The sequence below is a fragment of the Platalea leucorodia genome, assembly GCF_965183815.1.
Source record: "Platalea leucorodia genome assembly, chromosome: W".
Taxonomy (NCBI): Eukaryota; Metazoa; Chordata; class Aves; order Pelecaniformes; family Threskiornithidae; genus Platalea; species Platalea leucorodia.
Window position 1 is genome coordinate 15,782,299 of NC_138859.1, and position 23,921 is coordinate 15,806,219.

At 37.1% G+C, this 23,921-nt stretch overlaps 1 protein-coding gene across 1 annotated transcript in view; it reads left to right on the top strand.

Moving 5' to 3' along the window:
- The window catches only part of LOC309601643 (zinc finger RNA-binding protein-like), a gene marked incomplete at both ends in the record, with an annotated part of 43,507 nt that overhangs the window by 14,352 nt on the left and 5,234 nt on the right, over nt 1-23,921 (top strand). Inside the window, 15 exons of the mRNA XM_082334799.1 lie at nt 228-510; nt 2,951-3,095; nt 3,862-4,080; nt 5,389-5,636; nt 6,644-6,835; nt 7,117-7,405; nt 8,353-8,546; nt 10,409-10,528; nt 11,746-11,891; nt 12,275-12,437; nt 14,113-14,318; nt 14,567-14,717; nt 16,236-16,377; nt 21,296-21,393; nt 22,219-22,314. Of these exons, the coding sequence (XP_082190925.1) occupies nt 228-510; nt 2,951-3,095; nt 3,862-4,080; nt 5,389-5,636; nt 6,644-6,835; nt 7,117-7,405; nt 8,353-8,546; nt 10,409-10,528; nt 11,746-11,891; nt 12,275-12,437; nt 14,113-14,318; nt 14,567-14,717; nt 16,236-16,377; nt 21,296-21,393; nt 22,219-22,314 (2,692 nt within the window). The remainder of the gene's footprint in view (nt 1-227; nt 511-2,950; nt 3,096-3,861; nt 4,081-5,388; nt 5,637-6,643; nt 6,836-7,116; nt 7,406-8,352; nt 8,547-10,408; nt 10,529-11,745; nt 11,892-12,274; nt 12,438-14,112; nt 14,319-14,566; nt 14,718-16,235; nt 16,378-21,295; nt 21,394-22,218; nt 22,315-23,921) is intronic.

The following is a 23,921-nucleotide window of genomic DNA, read 5'->3' on the forward strand; positions in this document are numbered from 1 at the left end:
TGCATGATATCTGTGTCCACAGAAACTTCAAAATGATACAGCCTTTTTAATGGTGATAGAAGAGAGATATTAAAAGCCATTAAAGTGTATGCATAGATAGATAGCTGTTCCAGGTCTGTCTGTAGAACAGACAAGTATAATCAAATCTGGGATTTTGAAATGTTTAGGTATTAGCTTAGTATGTTGAATCAATCTAATTATTTACTTACTGTCTTTTTCCAATATAGCCAGCAGCCAGCTTCGGGTGTAGCCTATTCCCATCCAACTACAGTTGCTAGCTACACTGTCCACCAGGCACCAGTCGCTGCACACACAGTTACTGCAGCCTATGCTCCAGCAGCAGCTACAGTTGCAGTAGCCAGGCCTGCTCCAGTAGCTGTTGCAGCTGCTGCAACAGCTGCTGCTTATGGAGGCTATCCTACAGCGCACACAGCTACAGATTATGGTTATACACAGAGGCAACAAGAAGCTCCACCACCACCACCTCCTGTCACTACGCAGAATTACCAGGTGTGTTAAAAAAAAAAAAAAAAAATTACTTGTGTGATTTTTAAATGATATGTTAAAAGGAGGAGGTCTGTTTGGATAAGAGAATGTGATGATATTTATATTTTTTTTCTTCCATGAATCAGTTTGAATGCAACTCAAATTACTTGGTAGCTAAAACTGATAGAATATGAAGTGACTGCAGTCTCATATGGCGCATATAGAGGGTTATCAGCAGTAGTACTGCAGGAGCTAAGATTTAGACATTCACACAATAAGCGATGAATTGACATTTATCTTCAAATGGCTGCTGCTGAAATACTTGTCTCAGCTAGCCTAAATATTCAAGTGTTATGTGGTAAACTGGGTAATGGAACTGATTTAGATGAAAAAACTGTTCCAATAAAAACTTTCAGTGGGAAATAGAAATAGTTCCCTTGTCAGATTCCTGGGTGCCACAGGAGCTCTAGTACCAAACGTAAGAGGATAGAAGATTACCCTAGGAGAGGAACTACCCTTTGGGTAGGTTTTGGGTACCCTTTGTGAGACCTCTGCCTAACCTCGTGTGGCTACAGGCTTCTACAAAAAGGAACTGTTGTCTATTTTCATCTTGCCCTGGCCTTTGCTGACACTTACTTGCGTCAAATCTAGCAGTTGTCAGCATTTGGGTGGGTCAGTTCAGGATAAGGATCCCACAGAAAACTAACCAACCAAAAAAGGAGTAGCAGTCTTGACAGGCTTCTGCAGAATTTCCTTGGTTCTGCACAGTTGTGATGCCAATGCAAGAGATGGAGGTGGGATCATGTAGGGCTGTGAGGAGAGATGTGATGGTACCTCAGACAACTTCCTATTCTTATGCTGGCTTAAATGTCGTATGAAACAATATCCTGTCAGTTACTTGTATTCCTCTTCAGTTCAGGAATAAAGAAACTTAGCAGTACAAATCAGAGTGCTGCATTAGTTTTGCAGTTGGAAGATTTCAGTCTGTAGAGGTTATCTTGGGACTTACCTAACATAAGTGTTTACTCCAGTTTTTAAGAAAGAGTGAGAAGTTGCAGGTTTTCTTGTCTGTCTAGATTCACACAATGCAAGCATATATGCACATCAGTAACCCTAGCCCATTGATTTCAATCAGACAGCTTAGATGCAGAAAGATGAGGGGGTTTACATGGCCAGGTAGTTTCCCGTTGGAAATGTGAGCTTTATTTGTATTTTTATCAGCTTTTCTACTACATTAGCATTTGTTAGTCAGTCTTCAGTGGCTATTTCCAGGCTGGTGTGTTTATGCACAAGAATTGTTAAACTCTTATGGCATGGCTCATAGTTAAAATGTACATTTACTTTGAGACAGAAGACATTGAAACAGTATGTTCCTTGTAACAATTCTTTAACTTTTTAGTCCTAAACTTATCAAGGCATTATCTGGATTCTAATTAGTATTTTTGTTTAAAATTACTATACTGTTGCTGTATGTTATGAATTTCTTTGTATGGCTTTTATAATTTGTTACATATGGTAATGAATCGAAATTTAGGAGTCTTTCCAGTAGCATGTTTACTCATAATTACAAGGTCATTAAACTAGTCAGTTATTAGATGCATTCAGACAGAAGAGAGTCCCCTAAACTAAAGAAAAATAATTCTACTTTACACAGGTTGGATGGAAAAGAGATTTTATTGTTATATTTCTTTGAAATAAAAAGAAATTTTATACATTAGTACATTTCAGATAATGTAGTTCGTGTCTTGCTTACCCCTCAGTTTGATCAACTCTTGATGCTTTACCATAAATATGGTGAGGATGGGAGAATATATGTACATGCATATAATGTCTTCCAAGCCCTCCCCTTCTAAGCCTACTAACCATCTCCTGAGTTCTGGAGGTGTTGAATGGGCTACTTGCCTTGCCCTTATAAACTAGATATGATTCCCTGATGGGGGGAACTTTTTGATACACCAAAAAGTAAAGGATGCTTTAAAAGTATCACTTTCATACTCTAAAAAAAATATAACCAAGAAAAGTATTGTTGATGATGGGATTTTTAAAGCCAATAGAGAGTCATGTTTGTAAACTTGTGAACTTATTGTGGTTTGTGGAGATCTGTGGTGCTTTTTTCCTTCTTATTTTACAGGAATGTAATCTGATACAGTCATGAAAAACTAGTGAGAATAGTTGCTTTTTGGTAACAAAAATAATTTGGAAGCGAAAGTGATTTAATAGCATGAAGTTAATTCCTATATTAAGTCTGAAAAAGACTGTCAGGGTTGTCTTCAGGCCTAAAGTATCTGTAAACATAAATTTAATTTCTTTAATGCATATATTAGTATATACTGTATCTGTAAATATTTTTTTAAATCTACTTTAGTAGAATAGAAGAAAATTCTTTGACTCTGCTAATGATTTTTATTACTCCAGATATATACTTAAGGAGAAATTTACTGGTTTTTCTTTTTTGAATTTTTAGGATTCCTATTCTTATGTTCGATCTACTGCCCCAGCTGTAGCTTATGACAGCAAACAATACTATCAACAACCAACAGCGACTGCTGCAGCTGTGGCTGCTGCTGCCCAGCCTCAACCTTCAGTAGCTGAATCATACTACCAGACAGGTGGGTGGCATGATTCAAACTCCTGTCATTATACACAGTCTGTGTACTACTTTAATACCTTAAAAATATGTCTTTGAATATTTCACATTATCCAGATTTTTTTTCTTTTTAGTTTTGACATGTAATCCCTGTCAACGTGTAGAAAAACTTGCTGTACCTAGAACTTGAACACTATTGTGACATTGCCATAAGTAACTGTCTTTGAGGTTTGGATTGTTATTAAATACACCCAAAATGTACTTCTAGGCAAACTTTTTTGCTGAAGTACGTTCAAAAAGTCAGTGGTGGGTTCAGATGATAACTTGGTTAGAAAGACTTTTTTTTTTTAATTCTTTAGTTACTTAATGTATGTAGTTCTTTATTGGTATCATGAATGCTACAAAGCATAAATCATATTTACTTTTTTTACTTTAATTAGGAATAATAGGAAAGTTTAGATGTAATTTGGTTTAGTGTACTCTAGTAAAACCATTGAACGAGAAGGTTGTTTAAAAACATGGCAGCACAGTTAAAAATGCATAAATAAATCTGAGGCTTACTAGTGTGAGCTGTGACATGATTAAACAGTTGTATGATATATGGTAGGTGATGCATAACCATTACTGTAAAAAAACCAACCAACCAAAAAGGCAAAAAACAACCAAACTAAAACAAAAAACACTTGTTATGTGTTTATTTCCCAGCATATCATTAAGTATCACTTAATATGGTTTGCATTTCATTCAACTAAAACATATTAATGTTTGTACACTTCTATCCTAATTAGCTCCAAAAGCAGGATATAGCCAAGGGGCAACTCAGTATACCCAAGCCCAGCAAACACGACAAGTGACAGCTATAAAACCTGCAACCCCAAGTCCAGCAACAACTACATTTTCTATATATCCGGTATCCTCTACTGTGCAGCCAGTAGCAGCTGCAGCTACTGTTGTTCCATCCTATACTCAAAGTGCAACATACAGTACAACAGCGGTTACTTACTCTGGTAAGAATTTTGCATATTATGTTGCTGGGATCTTTGCAGTTGTTACAGGAGAGGATTTAAATACTCAGAATTTTAGCAGTTTGTGTTCAATTGCATCATAGTCTACTGAGAAGTATCAACCAGTTAAATCATAATAATGGCAAAATATTTTGATGTATCTTTAAAAGAGGTTTGATGTTTTTATTTGCCTATTTTGTTACATGTGAGAATATACAAAGCATTGGCATTGCTATGTGCATGGTGTTTTGTGACTTACTGTAAGGTTTTGAGAGAAAAGATGGGGGATAGAAAAAATAAGGAAACACATCCACACAAATATAACCCAGGGAAATTGGGAGCATGCTGACATCAATCAGCAGTTACAGAGACAGGGAGGAGCAGTCCAATATAAATCATGTAAGTTTGAGTTGTCTTGACCCAAAATGGGAAGAGAATGGGTGCTAAAAAAAAGACTTTTGTCCAAACATTAGACATCCAAAAAGTAGTTCGAGATGAAAAGATGTTAACTTTATGGCCAGATGGTAATCAATCGGCATATTATAGCTACCTTGAACTTTTTTGTTTTGTTTTGTTTTCTGTTTAAAAAGGGATTTTAAGACTTCCTTGAAACAGAGCCTGATCAGAGGATTAAAGTAGTTGAACCAGTAGATGTAGAAAGTTTATGGGAAAACTGGCTCAAAGGTATGAAAGCCCAGTTTCCTTGATTTATTCAACTTTGATACTAGAAATCAAGGAGTGTGTAGACAGGGTGTGCTGCAGAGGTTTTAGTGGGCAAGCACCTTCTCTGCACTAAAACAATTTAAATCAGTGAAATAGAATGTAATAGCACTAGCCATTCTGTCTTTTATCTTCATGGTGTGTCCCCCCCCCCCCCCCCCCCTACATAATATCTGTCCTCCTTTTCATTTTGGAATTTGAACAGTAAATCTGGTTCTGGAAGACTGCTTGCTTCAAGTGGCCTTTGATAAATCTTTTATTAAAATTCTTGTTACATCATACTCGGTCTTACCAGATGTACCAGGAAATTTCACGTATTCTTTAGGGATGCTTTGATATATCTAACACAACTGCGTATCTGCAAAGATTTGTCTAAAATCAAATATATTCCTGATATAAGTGGTATGCTATGTATTTGTGTACTGTGAAACATCAAGAAAAATTCAGACTGCCTAACAAGATCTCAATAAATTGTTTATATCCTGCCCTGCCATCCCCAACTCTATTATGCAGCATGCTTGGAATTAGTGTATTATGTAATTGATACATGATGTACAGTGATGTAACATTTATTTTATTTTGATCTTTGAGGTACCTCTTATTCTGGCTATGAAGCTGCAGTGTATTCAGCTGCATCGTCCTATTACCAGCAGCAGCAGCAGCAACAGAAACAGGCAGTGGCAGCAGCTGCTGCAGCAGCTGCAACAGCTGCTTGGACAGGGACCACCTTTACTAAAAAGGCACCATTCCAAAATAAGCAACTGAAACCAAAGCAACCTCCCAAACCGCCCCAGATCCATTACTGTGATGTTTGTAAGATCAGCTGTGCTGGACCACAGGTACCTGTATTATGTAATATTCTGCTATATGCTTTATTCATAATTTTTTCAACTAAAAAAAAAAAGACTCCTTTAAGAATATTTGTTAATTTTAAAGACCTGATTCTATACTTTTACTAAAGGAATAATTAAATGAAAATGTGTGCTATTATAGAAAGAAGTCCTATGAGAAGACAAAAAGATGCATCCCCTTAGCTTGTACAGAGAAGCTTCAACTGTGCTTTGGACTCCAGAAATATTCTAAACTTTGAATTTGATTTGCTCTTTTAGCATAGCAAGCTTCTTAGAAAATACTTTTTTCAAAACTTTGTGAATGGTAAGCCTGAAAACTTATTCTTCATTGTATTCCAGCATCCCAGTTTAGTTTCACAGTGGGTACAAGTGCATAAAAAGTAGATATCAGTTCATGCAGAGTGTTTGCGTGTGCGTTTGGCAAAACAGTTCTTACTCTTTAGGTAAATTTGTCATTATTTCCCACCCTGTCTGCTCTATAGATTGCCAGTGTTGGTATAGGAACAAAATATCAACTTCTGCATTTCATTTTCAGCACAGCTTTATTTATGTGCTACCTTCTTTTGAATTTATTTTTTTAGTTCTCTGGATACATTTAATAACTGTGGTCTTGTAGTTTGAGGAAAATTAAAAATCAAGAATAATTCAATGCAATGCAGGAAACTGCAACTGAGACGCAGTTTTCTGATCTTATCAAGCTTTCAATGGTAATATCTGTTGACCAGTACTTCATTGAGGAAGTGAGAAGGTAGAGGAGAAAAGATCATATTGTATTACCTAAAAGTGGAATCCTGGTAGCGAAGAAAATTTCTTGGTCTTAGAAGTGGTCTGCTTATGCCTCAGAGCATGTCATATGGAAGAAATGTTCAGTATAGGAAGTATTTCTCATACAAAGCATGTGGTTTATGCTATGTTCTGTATTACATGTATTCACATGAATGATGAATGAGCAGTACAAAGACAGCTTATTGTGTGTGTATTGTTTATTTAAACAGACTTATAAAGAACACTTAGAAGGCCAGAAACACAAAAAGAAAGAAGCAGCATTAAAAGCTTCCCAGAACACCAATAACAGCAGCACTTCTGCTCGTGGAACTCAGAATCAGTTGCGCTGTGAGCTTTGTGATGTGTCTTGTACAGGAGCAGATGCTTATGCTGCCCATATCCGTGGAGCCAAGCATCAGAAAGTAAGAACTTTCTCTTGTCCTTATTATACAAGTCAGTCGTATATTTCTTCCCATCATTTTTTCTCATCTTAGAGAGGAGAAAATACACAGAAACTTATACTTCTTTCTGTAAAGAAGCAATAACTTTTAAGTTATATTGGTTTTGGGGGGTGGGGTGGGGGGTGTGGTGTGTGCTTTAGTGATATTGATGTTTCTGTTAAAGCTTCCATAACCTATAACAAATTCATTTTTTATAGTTATCCCAGGGAGATCATATTATGAATTTCTCTTTATTCTTATAGGTAGTAAAGTTACACACAAAACTTGGCAAACCCATTCCTTCAACTGAACCAAATGTGGTTACCCAAGCTACTTCCTCAACATCCACATCTGCTTCCAAACCAACTGCCTCTGCTTCAAATATAGCAACTAGCAGTAGTACTGTGAACTCCTCTGTTGCATCCTCTGCAGTGAAAATTCTTACTCCCACAGCAAACGCACCACTTAACACGGCATCCAACAACAAAACATCTTCAACCGCTGCTAATATAGCTGTAAAGAAAATATCTACACCGAAAATAAACTTTGTTGGCAAGTACAGAAGTCAGTCTTTATTTTGAAACCTAACCTATTCTATATTTTTTTAAAGATCTTAGTGCAACAAATACAAATGTATTTAGTTAACTTTATGCATGAGTAACCGTATGTTCTCAGAGAATTACTGATAGGTGAAAATAAGAATGTATATAAAAGTTTTGCTTCACAATTTATGGTGTTTTTTGCCCTGTTGTCTCCACCTGACCTTTCTTGGAGGCTTCTCCCACCTTCATAAGAAGCCTCCCACCTTTGGTTTCTTATGTAGTAGCTGTTGGAGTATTGCAGTTTATAATCCAGTTGGTTCTAATTTCCGTTTACAGCCTGGGCTGTTAAGCCAACCTGCAGTAGATTGGCAGTTGATAACTGGGCAACTGAAACATCCTTGTAACAGTGGAAATCTCTAATGGTGGAAACTTTTGAAATAAGCATGACAGACATTTAGAGATAGGAAGCAGTTGTTCAACAATAAGCTATCCTGCTCTTGAAGGAAAGACCTATGCAGTTGCAACACTGAGAGTATACTACCTTTGTTAGTACAAACATTATAAGGTTTTGAAGTACTTTTTTGGATCCATTTACACAAAAAAAAAAAGTGATGACAAAAAAAAAGAGATTATTAAAATATATTTGCTGAGTTGTTCCCATTCAGTTCTAGTCCTATCTCTTTTGAAAAAGCATGAAAATGATGATGAAAATTGCAACTATATAAAGCAAAAGTTTTTCTTGCTAAAATAAAAAACTGTTTAAATAACTTGTTGTTAAACTTTTTTAAAAAAAAACCTTTAATTGTATTTAAAATGTTTAAGTTTTAACTAACTTTAAAAGACTGATAATGCTTTGGCCAAAACACTGATACTTGCAAATAGTCTTCAGTCTGCACATCATGTGTAATCATATTCTCATTTTATGAAAGTTGACGATTTAACTTTTTTGATTTGTAGGTGGTAATAAGCTTCAGACAACAGGAAGTAAACTGGAAGAAATGAAATCAGCTGAAAGTGTTAAAACAACAACCGCTGCTACAGTACAAACACAGGAAGTAAAACTAGACACAGCAGCTGAACCAGCGACTCCTACGACTCTTGCTGCCTTGCAAAGTGATGTCCAGCCAGTGGGCCATGACTATGTGGAGGAGGTATGGATATGAAAATGTTGGATTATTTTTTAACTATTTTAGTGACAATTTATTCAACATGAAACAATCACAGAATGGTTGAGGTTGGAAGGGACCTCTGGGGGTCCAATCCCGCTCAAGCAGGGCCACCTAGAGCCAGTTGCCTAGGACCATGTCCAGACAGCTTTTGAATATCTCCAAGGAGGGAGACTCCACAAGTTCCCTGGGCAACCTGTGCCAGTGCTCAGTCACACTCACAGTGTAAAAAAAGTTTCCTGATGTTCAGAGGGAACCTCCTGTATTTCAGTTTGTGCCCATTGCCTCTGGTCCTGTCACTGGGCACCACTGAAAAGAGCCTGTCTCTGTCCTCTTTGCACCCTTCCTTCAGGTATTTATATACATTAATAAGATCCCCCCTGAGCCTTCTCATCTCTAGGCTAAACAGTCCCAGCTCTCTCAGCCTTTCCTCATAGGAGAGAGGCTCCAGTCCCTTCATCATCTTTGTGGCCTTTCATTGGACTCTCTCCAGTATGTCCATGTCTCTCTTGCACTAGGGAGCCCAGAACTGGACACAGAACTCCAGGTGTGGCCTCACCAGTGCTGGGTTAGAGAGGAAGGATCAGCTCCCTTGACCTGCTGGCAATACTTTGTCTAATGCAGCCCAGGATGCCATTTGCCTTCTTTGCTGCAAGGGCGCACTGTTGGCTCAAGTTCAACTTGGTGTCCACCAGGACCCCCCAGGTCCTTTTCTGCCAAGCTGCTTTCCATCTGGGTGGCCCCCAGCATATATTGGTGCATGGGGTTGTTCCTCCCCAGGTGCTGGACTTTGCACTTCCCCCTGTTGAACTTCACAAGGTTCCTGTCAGCCCATTTCTCCAGCCCGTTGAGATCTCTCTCTCTCTCTCTGAATGGCAGTGCAACCCTCTGGCACATCAGCCACTGCTCCCAGTTTTGTGTCATCAGCAAACTTGCTGAGGGTACGCTCTGCCCCATCATCCAGATCATTAATGAAGATGTTAAACAGGACTGGACCCAGTATTGACCCCTGGGGTACACTGCTAGTTACTAGCCTCCAACTAGGTTTCGTTTTACCAATCATCACCCTCTGGGCCTTGCCATTCAGCCTGCTTTCAATCCACCTCACTATATGCTTATACAGCCCATATATCAACAGCTTGTCTATGAGGATATGTGAGACTCTGTCAAAGGCCTTACTGAAGTCCAGGTAGACAATATCAACTGCTCTCCCCTCATCTACCAGGCCAGTCATTTCGTCGCAGAAGTTTATCAAGTTGATCAAGCACGACTTCCCCTTGGTGAAGCCATGCTGATTACTGATGATGATTTTCTTGTCCTTAATGTGCCTGGAAATGGTTTCCAGGATTAGCTGCTCCATCACCTTCCCAGGGATCGAGGTGAGGCTGACTGGCCTGTAATTCCCTGGGTCTTCCTTGAAGATAAGAGTGACAAGGCATTGAACCTGCAAAGGCTTGTGCATATGTTTATGTTTTTGTATTGTGCATGTTTCTTTTACGCTCAGTGGGGCATTCTTCATGTGAGTGGCATGAGATACGTGGATGAAGTCTGATGTAAATTTCATCATTTGCAGGTTTGTAATTATTCAAATCAATATGTTCAGACTCGAGTTTAAAGCTGTGTACTCTTTGGAATGGAAGAACTTTTGTTCTTTATTCATTACCAAACACAATGGTGTGTCTGTCAGAACTGAAAGTTTGATTTTACCTTCTTTCAGTTACTGTGTGAACTTTTTAGCATGTTTTGAGATGGGTAGATGTTATTCAGTGTCACTGAATTAGATTAATTTCTACATCAGCTTGGTTTTTAAAAAAAAAAAGCCAAATGTGTTATACCTTATTTTCCAGGTAAGAAATGATGAAGGAAAGGTGATCCGCTTTCACTGTAAACTTTGTGAATGCAGTTTTAATGATCCTAATGCCAAGGAGATGCACTTAAAAGGGAGGCGGCACAGACTTCAGTATAAGGTTAGTAGAAATGCTAATGCTTCTATCTGAAAATCCACCAGATGTCAGCTGACTGATTACACATTCTTACATTTAAAGACTAGTCAAAAGTAGGTATTCTGAGTAAACAGCATATAAAAAAGCTAGAGAAATATATTTCTTACGGAGTATAGTCTTTAAAGTAGTAATACAGACTGTGAAACTGCATTTTGATTTGTGTTGTTTTTTGGTTTTTTTTTGGTTTTTGTTTTTTTTTTTTAAAACATTTTGAACATTGCTTTCAGGCAACCTTTGCAACATTAAAATATTGTACAACATATGCAAACAACAGTAGGTGCTTTATGTCATTTACCATGAATTTCAGATAGTGTAAAATAGTAGTGCTCAATGTTTTTGGCAGGATAAACCACGTAAACCGTTTGTGGAGACATTTGAGAAACAAGTGTTGCAGACTTTTAGTCATGAATGGAGAGACACCTTTACTGACATATGGTGTGCGTTTTGATTATTATAAGATTCATAGAATCATAGAATACCAGGTTGGAAGGGACCTCAAGGATCATCTGGTCCAACCTTTCTAGGCAAGAGTACAGTCTAGACGAGATGGCCCAGCACCCTGTCCAGCTGAGTCTTAAACGTGTTCAGCGTAGCGGAGTCAACCACTTCCCTGGGGAGATTATTCCAATGATTGACTGTTCTCATTGTGAAAAACTTTCCTCTCGGTTATATAGGAAGAATCTGCTATGGTCACAGGAGATACAGCAGGCCTGCATAATCATGAAAGGGATGAAAGAAGAGGAAAAAATTGCCAGAAAAATATACTCAGTAACTCATGATTATGCCCCCTGTATGAGGGACCCTTCAGGACAGGGCATCAGGAAGCACACTGTAGTTAAGATGAAATTTTTTTTCAGGTTATAGAGTAGTCATCCTGCTACAGAATGAACAGCATATTACTTAATATTTTATGTAATGTTTTAATCTTAAATTGCTTTGTTCTCATATAGTTGAAGAGGGAATTCATGCTATTTGTAATATGTTGCTATTTCTTTCCTTTAAAATACTGGACACAGATTTTTCTTCTTCAGCTATTCATTCAGTGCAGTTCTAAAACTGCATTTTACTCCCCTCTATTTTATCGTAGACCAGTAGTGTGTGTTAAATGTGTCAGAAGAACTTCGTAACCTTGAGATGACAAGAGGCAAACCAACATTTCATTCATTATTTTTCTGAACTAGAAAAAAGTAAATCCAGACTTACAAGTAGAAGTAAAGCCCAGTATTCGAGCAAGAAAAATTCAAGAAGAGAAGATGAGGAAACAGATGCAGAAAGAAGAATACTGGAGAAGGCGAGAAGAGGAAGAACGCTGGAGGATGGAAATGAGGTAATGCATTCTGTTTTATCAATGAATGAGACAAAGTTGCAGTCAGATTATCTAAAACTAACTCTGCTTCTGTAGTTACTTATTTTGAATACTTGTTTTGGGAACTCTGTACTGTCTTGTTTTAAATTAAGTTGTCATTATCCCTCTGGGTTTTTTATTTGGTTTTGTTTGTTAGTGTTCAATCCCTCTGAGGAATGTAGACTTACTAGAATTATTTGCTATAAATTCAGGCCCACTTTCAAAATAACCATTCATTTTGGTTACCCTCTGGTATTTGCTCATGACTCCTAGAAATGAGTTAGTGAGGACATCCAAGAATTTATTTAAATGGTTGGAAGTATTAACTGCTATATAAAGAGAACACTTTGATTGATGCACTTCAGGCGATATGAAGAGGACATGTACTGGAGGAGAATGGAGGAAGAGCAGCATCACTGGGATGACCGTCGTAGAATACCAGATGGAGGATATCCTCATGGTCCTCTGGGCCCTCTAGGCCTGCTGGGAGTTAGACCAGGAATGCCCCCTCAGCCCCAAGGACCAGCTGTGAGTTTCTTAACTTGGAGGGGGGGGAAGAAATCATACTTACCAGGAGGCACAGTTAAGAACTATAAATTATTCAGTGCTACTTCAGTTGTCTTCAGTGTTTCTTAATAAAGGATTTGGAAAAGTGAAGAAAAAATTATATACTAATGAAACTGTGTAAACGGACCTGTTTTCCAAAATAAGTCCACTTATATGACAAAAGGATGCCTTGAAGACAAATATTGTTTCTTCTGAAATACAAGTCGCTCTGGATTTGTGTACTACTTTTTATTTTATTTAATTGCATTATACTTTATTTATCTAATTTTGGACAAATGTATGGATAAAAAGTGGTTGGATCATCAGTCCCAGAGGATAGTTAGTGGTGGGTCGTACTCTACCTGGAGGTCAGTAACAAGTGCAGTACCACATGGGTTTATTCTGGGATTTGTCTCATTAGCACCTTATCAATGATCTGAAAGGTGATGGAGTGAGTGCACACTCATCAGGTTTGCAGCTGACACAAAACTGAATCGGTTCAGGGTGGGGAGAACAGTTCACACCTTTGAGGGCAGGGCTGCCATCCAGAGGGACCTAGGCAGACTGGAGGAATGGACCAACAGGAACTTTATGGAATTCTGCAAGGACAGATGCCTAATGCTGCACTTGGGAAGGTATAACCCCTTGCACTGAGGGGCTGGGAAGTGACAGGCTGGGTAGCAGCCCTGCTGAAAGGGACCTAGGGTTCTTGGCAGATAGCAAGCTGAACATGAGCCAACCGTGTGCCCTGGCAGCAAGGAAGGCCAATAGCATCCTGGGTGATATTAACAGGAGCGTAATCAGTAGATAAAGGGAAGTGATCGGCTTTCATTAGACCCAAATTGCAATACTGCATTCAGTTTTGGGCTTTCCAGTACAAGATAGATACTGATAAACCATAGCAGATTCAGTGTGTGGGTGCCGGGATGGTCAGGGGTCTGGAGTGCGTGCCCTGTGAGGAGAGACTTGAGGGATCTGGGCTTGTTCAGCCTGGAGAAGAGAGAGCTTCAGTGGGATGTAATAGCCTTCTAATACCTGTGCGTTATAAAGACAATGGAGCCAGGCTCTTTACAGTTGTGAGGGGGCGAGATACAACCAGCTTAAGCTGAGACAAAAGAGATTCAGACTCAATACAGGAATTTACACACGCACGCGCGCACACACACACACACACACGTGTTGTGCAGCTTCCATCTTTGGCAGTTTTCAAGAACCGACTGAATAAAGCCCTGAGCAACATGATATGGTCTTATAGCTGACCATGGTTTGCACAGGAGGTTGGACTAGAGGACCTCCTGAGGTCCCTTCCTATTTGAATTCTTCTGTGATTCTATGAAAGCAATCATGGATACTTTATTTTGCAGCAGTATGCGAGTATTTCCCAGTTAACAGAAAGACAACAGATGTTGGGGAGGTACTTTTGATCCTGGGATTTCATAATTTGTTTATTTTTGATAGATTTCATGTTTTTTCAGATGTGATTGATTGTGACCAGTGTAAGTTGTTAAGGACACTTCAGTTCATGTTTTGTTACGTTTCAATGATTTGAGGTTTGAATATTCTGTTGTTTAGCCACATGTTTGGTTTTTGGTCACATATCATCTGTGAACTTGGAAATGTACACAAATTTCAGAAATGTACTTTTTCGTCTGTTTAGCCTCTGCGCCGCCCTGATTCCTCCGATGACCGCTATGTGATGACCAAACATGCAGCTATATATCCAACAGAGGAGGAACTTCAAGCAGTCCAAAAAATTGTTTCTATTACTGAGCGTGCTTTGAAACTTGTTTCTGACAATATGACTGACCATGAAAAAAGCAAGAGCAAAGAGGGAGATGACAAAAAAGATGGTAGTAAAGACAGGTATTTTTTTTTTTAATTATTATTTTTTAAGAATTTCATCACTTGTTTCTGAAGTCATTTTATGTTTTTCCTTGCGCTGTTACCAATGCTTCCAGGGATTCTGTTCTCTTTGGATTTTGATATGGCGTATGTCACTATGGCCTCAAGAGTATATGGAATACTCCTATTTTATTTCACTTTTCTATCTTCAGGATTAGTTTTATGGCTTTTATATTATTTTAAATGCAACTTTTAACTATAATTCACAGAGCTTTGAAAGGAGTTCTACGGGTAGGTGTTTTGGCTAAAGGTTTGCTACTCCGTGGAGACCGAAACGTCAATCTTGTTTTGTTATGTGCTGAGAAGCCTTCAAAGATGTTACTCAGTCGTATTGCTGAAAGTCTTCCCAAACAACTTGCAGTAAGTAGAATTTAGATTTTTGGATATGAATTTTTGTAAAGATACTGTAAAAATCTGTCCGCAAGTCAAATGTCTGCAGGGCTGACTATGCTGCATTTCTTAGCTCAGGTTCAGTTTCTTTTCGTTTTCTGAATGTTTCTGTCTGAATTCAAAACATGCAGCATAGTCCCTGCTTTCTGTATATTGTGTCCATACAAGTGTCTAGGTGTTTCTGTTAGTGGTGTAGCATCAATCGTCATTTAATAGGTTTCATTTAACTGGGAAATAGAAATGAGCAGAAGACAGACTGTTATCCAGTTACCAGCAGCGACAGAGGTAATTTGTGCAGCGTTACAGGAAGCTCGTGCTGCCTGAAGGTCAAAGTTCTCCATTAATGCTAGTCTGTTTGTACTTATGTCTTGTTTCCAATTTGTATATGTCAGTGCTTTGTAGTCCCACAAGTAGTTAACTAAGTCTTGTGGGGTTTTTTGGGTTTTTTTTTGTTTGTTTTTGTGTTTTTTTTTTTTTTTTTTTTTTAATTTGGCACTTAAAAAAAAACTAAAACCATCCCAGAAGCACATACAGTCTTAGACCATTCAGCAGAATTCATATAAACTATTTGCTGTATTTCTACAAGAAATGAAAGTACAGAATAAATTCTTTAGCTCCAGTGTTCTCTAGTGATCAAAGTCTGCCCACCATCATTATAGAATGCTTGTCACAGCATTAGTATTTCAGTGCAGTCTGGTAAAATGCTCGGCAGAATCAGTAGCATGGTAGAAGCATTAGCAGGATCAGATTAATTAGAAAATAATCTTGCGTTTGCTCTTGTTTGAAATAACAGAACAGAAAACTTAAAAACTGCACATCTTGGTCTGGCTTTGTGGACAAGTCACTTGTCCCTCTAGTTTGTGAAGAAGGTGATAGAGGCACCTACAGCTTTCTTTTGGGGGTATTTAGAATTATTAAATCTAGTTGCAAGAAGCAATTCTGAATAACCACCTTGTTACTCTTACATTTCCCCCCCCCCCCCCCCCAGTATTTAGAGGATGTTGTGACAGCCAAGTATAGAATGTGCCTAGCAGTACCCATCCTGTAACTGCGAGGTTGAAGAAGAACCACTGCATCTTTGTGCTTTTTAAAGGCTCCTATGTTCCTATGAGAAACATATCCAACTGGCATTTTAAGTAGCACCGAGGCTTTTCTTTATCTCAAACGCTGTCGAGATTCTTGTTATGTAATTTACTTAGTATATGAATTTCCTTTATGGGTAGTTTTTTTCTTTTGCATGCTTGGTGGCTGCTGTGTATTTTCATTAATGATTTGGAAACAGTATGCAAGTCCATATATATATATATATCTATATCTATATCTATCTAAATTGTGTGTACTGTTGTTTCTTTTGAATACAGAGGTATCTGCTTCATATAATTATATTACGTTTCTGTCTTTCTATTAAAAAGACTGTTGAAATCTATTTTCTTCCCCATATTTTTCTTGGCCACATGCTAATAGAAATTTCTGTTTCTCAATATTTAGGTAATAAGTCCTGAGAAATATGATATCAAGTGTGCAGTCCCAGAAGCAGCAATAATTTTAAATTCATGTGTGGAACCCAAAATGCAAGTTACTATCACATTGACATCTCCAGTCATTCGGGAGGAGTACATGAGGGATGGAGGTTGGGAAGTTGTTAAAGATGTTACTTCTTTCTCAACTGTTTTTATATGTTTGTTCTGCTTAAGATGGCATTAAGGTCCTAGAAGGCAACATGCTGGCACAACTAATATATTTGATTGAAACCTTGTTTTTCAACAACCAATCTCGATAGAGAATAGTTGGTTAAAATAAATGCTTATATGATGCATTTATTTAACTTTTAAAAATTCTAACTTTATGTCCAACCTCAGCTTTCTGGAAAAGGTACAAACTTGATATATATCCCCCCCCCCAAATTATGTGGAAAACTAAGTATTTTATAGCAAGTGGCTATAAACTGGCTTTCTAGAGCAGTCTTGCCCTAAGAGAAAGATTGTATGGTTTTAGAAAAATCACAGGTTTTTGGGTTTAAACTGGATCAGTATTACCATCACTTACACATTCCAAATAGCAGTGCCACTTAAAATGCACTTTTATAATAATTTTGATGGTAACGGTGCTTCTAACTTTAAAAGACGATGTGATTTTTTTCCAGCTCTCTGAGGTTGCTTTTTGGTCTGGAGTGCTTTTTGAGTATATTTAGGCTCCTGGTATTACAGTCAGTCTTCTATCCAACTGGCAAACCCAGACTAGTACAATAAGAAATGGCTTTGTCATTGAGCTGAAGCAGAAGGTGGAGCTTGTAAATCAAATTACGTTTCTGAAGTTCACAGTTTCTCTGGTGCCAGCAATGTTGCTTTAGGGTCTGTTCTGTAACACTTTCAAAGCTCCAAAAGCTTTTAAGCCAACAAGCATGATTAATGTCTGCAGTACATTGGTTCTTTTTGTTTACGGGTCAGATAAAATTAACTTTTGTTTCCTTTTAATCCTGTACTTTCATAGTTGAAAGAGATCATGGCAAACAGGGTTCTGGTGTTTGACAGTGAACCTACAGATAGGAAATCTGAGGCTATCTTAACACTTCTCATATGCAGGTTGAAAAAATTGTATGTGTGTATGTATACATGTGCTTGTGTATATACGTATTTATATAAGCCACAGAGGCTTTTTTTATTTCATCTCATCATTACATGCCCTCTAAAATACTTGAGGTTTTTATATTGCATTAGTAAACGTTCTGTAGCTATGACTAGTGCATTGTAAGCAAGCTGTGTTAACAAAGTCGTCCTACATAATCAGAAAGAAAAATTTCAAGATACATTCTCTAGTTTGGATGACTTATGAAATGTCTTTAAGAGTGCTTTGTACATGATTTTTAAGCTGTGCATATTATTCCTAGCCTATAAAGGCTTTGTACATGTACTGTCACACCCAATCAATTCTACTTGTTTTTTGATAATCTAAGTGTAACATGACTCTTGGTTTGTCTGTGCTGAATCAGACTTCACATATTATTTAAGTTCATAAAGAATACTTTAACTTAAAAATTAAAATTAAGATTATTAAATTACATTAACCATTAAATGAAGTAAACCTTAAACACCATGTTTATTTCTTAATGTACTGTGCAAAAGTGCAATATTGATTCCTGCCACAATACTCAATTTTCTGGCCTAAAATTCTATGATGTAGACTAAAAAGAAAATAAATTTCAAATTACTATGATCAATCCCTTAATTTATGCCACCTAAAGGAAACAAATCTGTATTTTTGTCTGACCCACACTTGAGTTAAAATGATCCTTGTGAGTTTATTCACTGCTGAATGCAGTACTGCCTATAGGCAAGCAAAATCAAGTTAGATTTCTCTTCAAGACACTGAGCAGCATAAAATGAATGTGCAGAAAAGTTCACTTTTGAAACTAGAGCAAATAGAAGACTGAATTGCAAATTATTGCAGCAAAGAAGGCTTTATTATGAAGACTGCTGCTTATTTGCTGCAGAGTAATAGTATGTGTTTGTGGTTTTTCTTACTGCAGCTTCTCATGCTCTGTGTCTTACAATGGTTTAAAGTTTTTGTTTGTTTGTTTTTGTTTTTTTTTTTTTTTTTTTTTCTTCTTTAAGCCTGCTTGAGGAGCTAGTTCAGGTGATAAGGAAGGCTTTACTGGAAGAACCAGTTTGAGTAAAGATGAGACTGAGACTTGCACGTGGAGTAGAATCATGTTTGATGTGTAATAATTCCATTACATGATAAAAGGCTAAAAAAAAAACCAGTGTGAAATAAAATTGTTAACCGCATAGCTACTGTTCCTTACAGTATTGTGCGTTTTGACAGTTTACTGAATCTGATATATTCAAAGTGCTCTAACCCCTGCTGTGGAATCTTTCCTTCAGCAAACAAAGTGTACATACTTATAAACACATATATTTGTGCGTGTGTGTCTTTTTTTTTTTTTTTTTTTTTTTTTTTTTTTTTTTTTTTTTTTTAATATCCTTAGCTAACAGCCCCGGTCCAAAGCCTTCTAGCAAAGGGACTTGATTCCTGTCAGGGGTTGCTGCCAAAGACATTGGAAGGATTTTTGACCAAGGTTTTCTAAAGCTCAGTGTCACACCTGCCATGCTTTACAAAGGAGGGGGTTTGGATGCATAGTCCTAGCATCTACTGTTATTTTGTGTAGTTTTTTTCTTTTTGTCTTTGTCTCTTTCCTAGAATTAAGCAGTGTTCACACTAGTCTTGAAATAGTTGACTGGGTAAAAGGTATTTCACATAACAAAACTTACCAAAATTGATATACCTGTTAACTTTTAATGAAGAGGTAGTGTGGACACAGCATGTCTAACTGAAGATTAACCCCTTATATTTAGTCTAGTAATAAGTTATATAGGGTAAGAATTCGTGCTTCTGTTTTGTAAATTAATTCAGTTTTTTGTCTTAGCTTAACAGAGTGGTAGATTAGGCATCTGAATTCAGTTAAATAGTCTTTAAGGGGTTAATCCTGAAATGTGAAACAGATGCAAAAATCCACAGATTAAGTATTACAAGAGTTTCCTTGATACATTTTTTTTCAGTCAATGTATTCTCAGTGCAATAGGTGCCTTGCAACTTCTGACTTAGTCTTTTTAAGTTTCAAGGGTATTCATACGATATCTATTAGTAGCATATTTTAGATCGACATTTCCAGCACTGAGTAAGATTCTCTTCTGTGCACTTCAACTGTAATTCTTTTTAGTAAAATTGTTTTCCAAATTGAAGTTTTTCAGAGCTAGAAGTAATTGGAGTTTCAAATTATGTAGTGAATTATTGTGATAAAAATTTGCACAGTGTCACCTATTTGCATATTGGTTTTAGAAGAATGTAAATAATTGACTGATTAGGCTACTAGACCCAACAGACCCATATTTTTATTTTTAATTTCTCAACCTTACTTTGCCTCTTTTTTTCCTGCTGTGGGTTTTCTCTAAATGTACTCCTTGTCTTTTATATCCAAGTTGTACTTGTTTCATCAGTTATCTTACCTGGCACCTCTCTTGTATAAGTTTGGGGGGTTTTGGGGGTTTCGTTTTATTTTAAATGAAATACCGCTTTAATTGTCTTCATTTGCTCTGTAAATGCCTTGTTAGTGCAGTTTTTCTTCTTTCCACTTTAACATATAGTCCATAAGTTTGAATATCTGTGTGAGAAGATACCTATGTTCTTCTCAGCTTTGTTCTTATTTTGAAATCCTCCCCCTTTTAGCCCTGTGCAGAGCAATGGGACTAGCCTATAAAAAAAAATGCCCAAATCTGAATGTAGTACTTCAGATTATATTTAATGATTATACTGTAAAGTTGTAGCACCATGTTCATTCATGGCTTTTTAGTTCTCTGTATAGTAAAGTATCCTACTATTTATTTTACATTTGTGTATAAATAGGTGGTTTCAGAGCTGTCTCTCTGCAGCATTCCTAGAAGCTTCTCCTTGCTGGCATGTTTCATGAGACTCAAAATATATATGTAATGCTACCAATATACTTTGTCACTAGTCATAATAGCCATTTTCATAATTAGTAAAACAAAGAACTTTTAAAGCTGATCATTGCATTATATCCCTACAATTTTTAAGTAAACCAAAGATACCATTTCATATTGTTCAGTGGTTCCAGTTTCATTGATTAAACCACTTCCAAAAGGGCCTTGTGGTCTTTTTCTTTTTGGTAACAAAGCAATCAGCTTGGTAATTTAATTAATCCTTTTCTGAACATTTAAATATACAAGAACTACTGTATTTTCTGTATCTTTCAGACATTCTGCTTTGTTTTTTAAACTATTCCTTGCTTTTCTTTTTCCTGCTGAATCTTAAGTAAAGCTGTCCCTTTTGAGATCCTTCCTTGCATCCTAAATGATGTTGGAGCACATATATCATGGGCTGAGGAATTTATTTATATGAGTAAGAGAGAGGGTACTAGAAAGTAATGGCACTCTGTAATGCTGAAGAGCATTTCACATTCCTTTAGTCAGGTTTTTTTTAAAGCAAAATAATTTCCATTTTAAGTTTAAGGTATGATAAAAATAACATCATTACTAAACACCTAGTGCTTTTAAGATAATTTTTTTTTTTTTTAATACTTAGTTTTTCTTTTAAAGAGTAGGTCCCAAATAACAGTACAGTTACAAGAAACTAAGTTTGAATATTTCTACTTAGTTAAAGTGGATTTTTGTGTTCCTTCTGTCTTGTGTTCTCTGTGCTGGTGCACTGTGTCCAACCATCCTTCCTTCAGCCTTTAATTTTAGAGGGGATGTATTTTTCCAGTGTTAGCTTAAATAAAGAAGTACTATGCATTGCATAATCTGCAATGCATTCAAAAATAACCTGAGAGCTAAAGTATAATATGCTCTTGATCTTCATACTGGGTTGATGCCCTAATCCTAATTGAATGGCTTTTATTGAACATTTACATTTGTTGTTCAAGTGTTTAAACTTCAAATGGCATGTGTGACATTGAAGCTACTTTAAGGAAGTGTCTTGCTCACCTGGTCAAACACCCATTCCTCACTGCATTTTGCCAATTCAATCCATTTTAGATGTAACCTCGGGTATGGTGAAAGACCCACCGGACGTCTTGGACAGGCAAAAATGCCTTGACGCTCTGGCTGCTCTACGCCACGCTAAGTGGTTCCAGGTTCGGAACATCATTTTACTTTCTTCTTGTAGCCTTATGAGAGATTAGTTCAGTTGCAATATAAATGTTTAACTGTGTGAAAACACTCAGCGTTGTTCATGCTAATAATACTTACTATTTTTCTGGTCCCTAAATTTAAATGTAGAAGATTGAGTATGGAGGAACTGCTTTATGCAGTTATTGCTCACTTGACATTTTTTTTTTTTTTTTCCTGGTCATTGAGGAGGCGATGTTGAAAGCTTGACTCGCTTGGGGTGATCATATGTTGTATATTTGTTATATATTCCATAAGGCTGCAGAGTAAATTTGCTTTAAATAATGGAATATGTGTTTAAAGCTTTGTGTTTAGATTTAAGACTTTTTTCCTATTTCTTTAGGTGTATTAAGTGTAGGGAGTGAAAGGTGAGAAGCAACTGTTTGGTTTAGTGACTTTGCATTCTGGCAAAGGCACAAAAAAGAAACCAAACAGATTCCCTTGACCTTTCAGTCTCTATACCTATTTCTTAGACCTTTACTTTATCCTTTTTATTTCTAATATAGAAAGATACTGTATTTATTGTTAAAAGTGAACATAGGTCAAAGTGTACAGGGGATCAAGAAATATTATTCTTGTATAACCTGTGCACTTTGACTTCTACCACCTTAAATTACTAACCCTGTATAAAATACTGCTGTAAATGGAAGCTCATGGAATAAAGTTGTAGAACGATTTGTTTCAATCTTGTATCTGAGCTTCCATTAAACAGTGGTGTTTTAGTCTTTCAACAAGTCCTATTTGCTGTAGGTGCTGGGATTAATTAATTTGATTTTTGTATTGCTCTCAAGGCTAGAGCTAATGGTCTGCAGTCCTGTGTGGTTATCATACGTATTCTTCGTGACCTCTGTCAACGGGTTCCAACTTGGTCTGATTTTCCAAGCTGGGTGAGTAATGTTCTTTTGAATGAGTCTTTTTAATGCACATGGTACTGCAAGTAAAGCATAGGAAAGCATTACTACAGTTTTAAAACGTAGACTTTTTCAAGGAGTAATGTAGGGTTTTGTTTGGTGTCCCCCCCCCCGGTCCCCCCCCCCCCCCCCCATCCCCCAGCAAATTATCCAGATTCCCTCTAAAAATTTAATTTTCTGAGGTTTTGTCATTTGGAGCTGGAATTTGTTATCAAAAGGAATTTTCTTGTTCTTTTGAATTCTTTGTGAGTAGCATTCTTATTCTAGATTTTAGCATTTTTTCCTTTTCTCTGTATAAAAGAATCTCTCTTCTTTTTTTTTTTTTTTTTTTTTTCTGACCACCTACTCTGAATTGCTTGGGCTTTACTGAAACTGATTGAAAATAATGTCAGCTGTGCCCAGATAGCTCTGTGATAACAGAAAGCCTACTTGAAAGAATAAATCACAGTAATTCCTGCGATCATTAATATATCCTTTCTTCAAGATGAAATATTACATTGCTAGTCTGTGGATGTGTCACCATTAGCATTTTAATCAGTGTCACTTAGAAACAGATCTCTAGGTTGTACCCAGTTACCTCTCAATTCTTGCAGCCGAGTGTTCTTGGAAAATTTCTTTTACATTGACTATCTTAAATGATGGTCTCCAGGAGTGCATCTTGTGCTCCAAATATTAACAGATGTTCAATCTGTGAACTGGACAAAGTTAGTCTGAAACGTGTATATGTGGAGGTAAACTCAACTCTGACTGTTCTGTTTCATAGACCAAATCCTGTTGCACTCTGCTGCTTCCTAACGTAGACTTTTCAGTTTTGGCAGGAAGAGTGCTAACATTTTCAAGACAGTTACAGTAGTTGGCATTATTTCAATGAGAAATGATTTACAACTGTACTAAGCATGCAGACAATTTTATTAAATTACTTCTGATAATATTTACTGCTTCTGGAAAAAATGTGTAGCAGTCATTTATGTTTTTTAAATATTTAAAATTAAAAAAAAGTTCCAGTTTCCATGCTACACCTCAATATCACTATGATACTGAGTTGCCAAAGAATAAACCTTGGCATACTTTTAGAAAAGCATCCTTAGAACTATTGCAACACACAGCAGGCACATAGATGAAGAACAAGGAATGTTGCTTCTTATTTCTCATAATATCATAGAATCATAGAATGCTTTTGGATGGAAGGGACCTTTAAAGGTCATCTAGTCCAACCCCCCTGCAATTGGCAGGGACATCTTCAACTAGATCAGGTTGCTCAGAGCCCCATCCAGCCTGTTCTCGAATGTTTCCAAGGATGGGGCATCTATCACCTCTCTGGGCAACCTGTTCCAGTGTTTCACCACCCTCATTATAAAAAAATTTCTTCCTTATTATCTAGTCTGAATCTGCTCTCCTTTTAGTTTAGAACCATTACCCCTTGTCCTATCGCAACAGGCCCTGCTAAAATGTCTGTCCCCATCTTTCTTATAAGCCCCCTTTAAGTACTGAAAGGCCGCAATAAGGTCTCCCCACAGCCTTGTCTTCTCCAGGCTGAACAACCCCAGCTCTCTCAGCCTTTCCTCATAGAAGAGGTGTTCCAG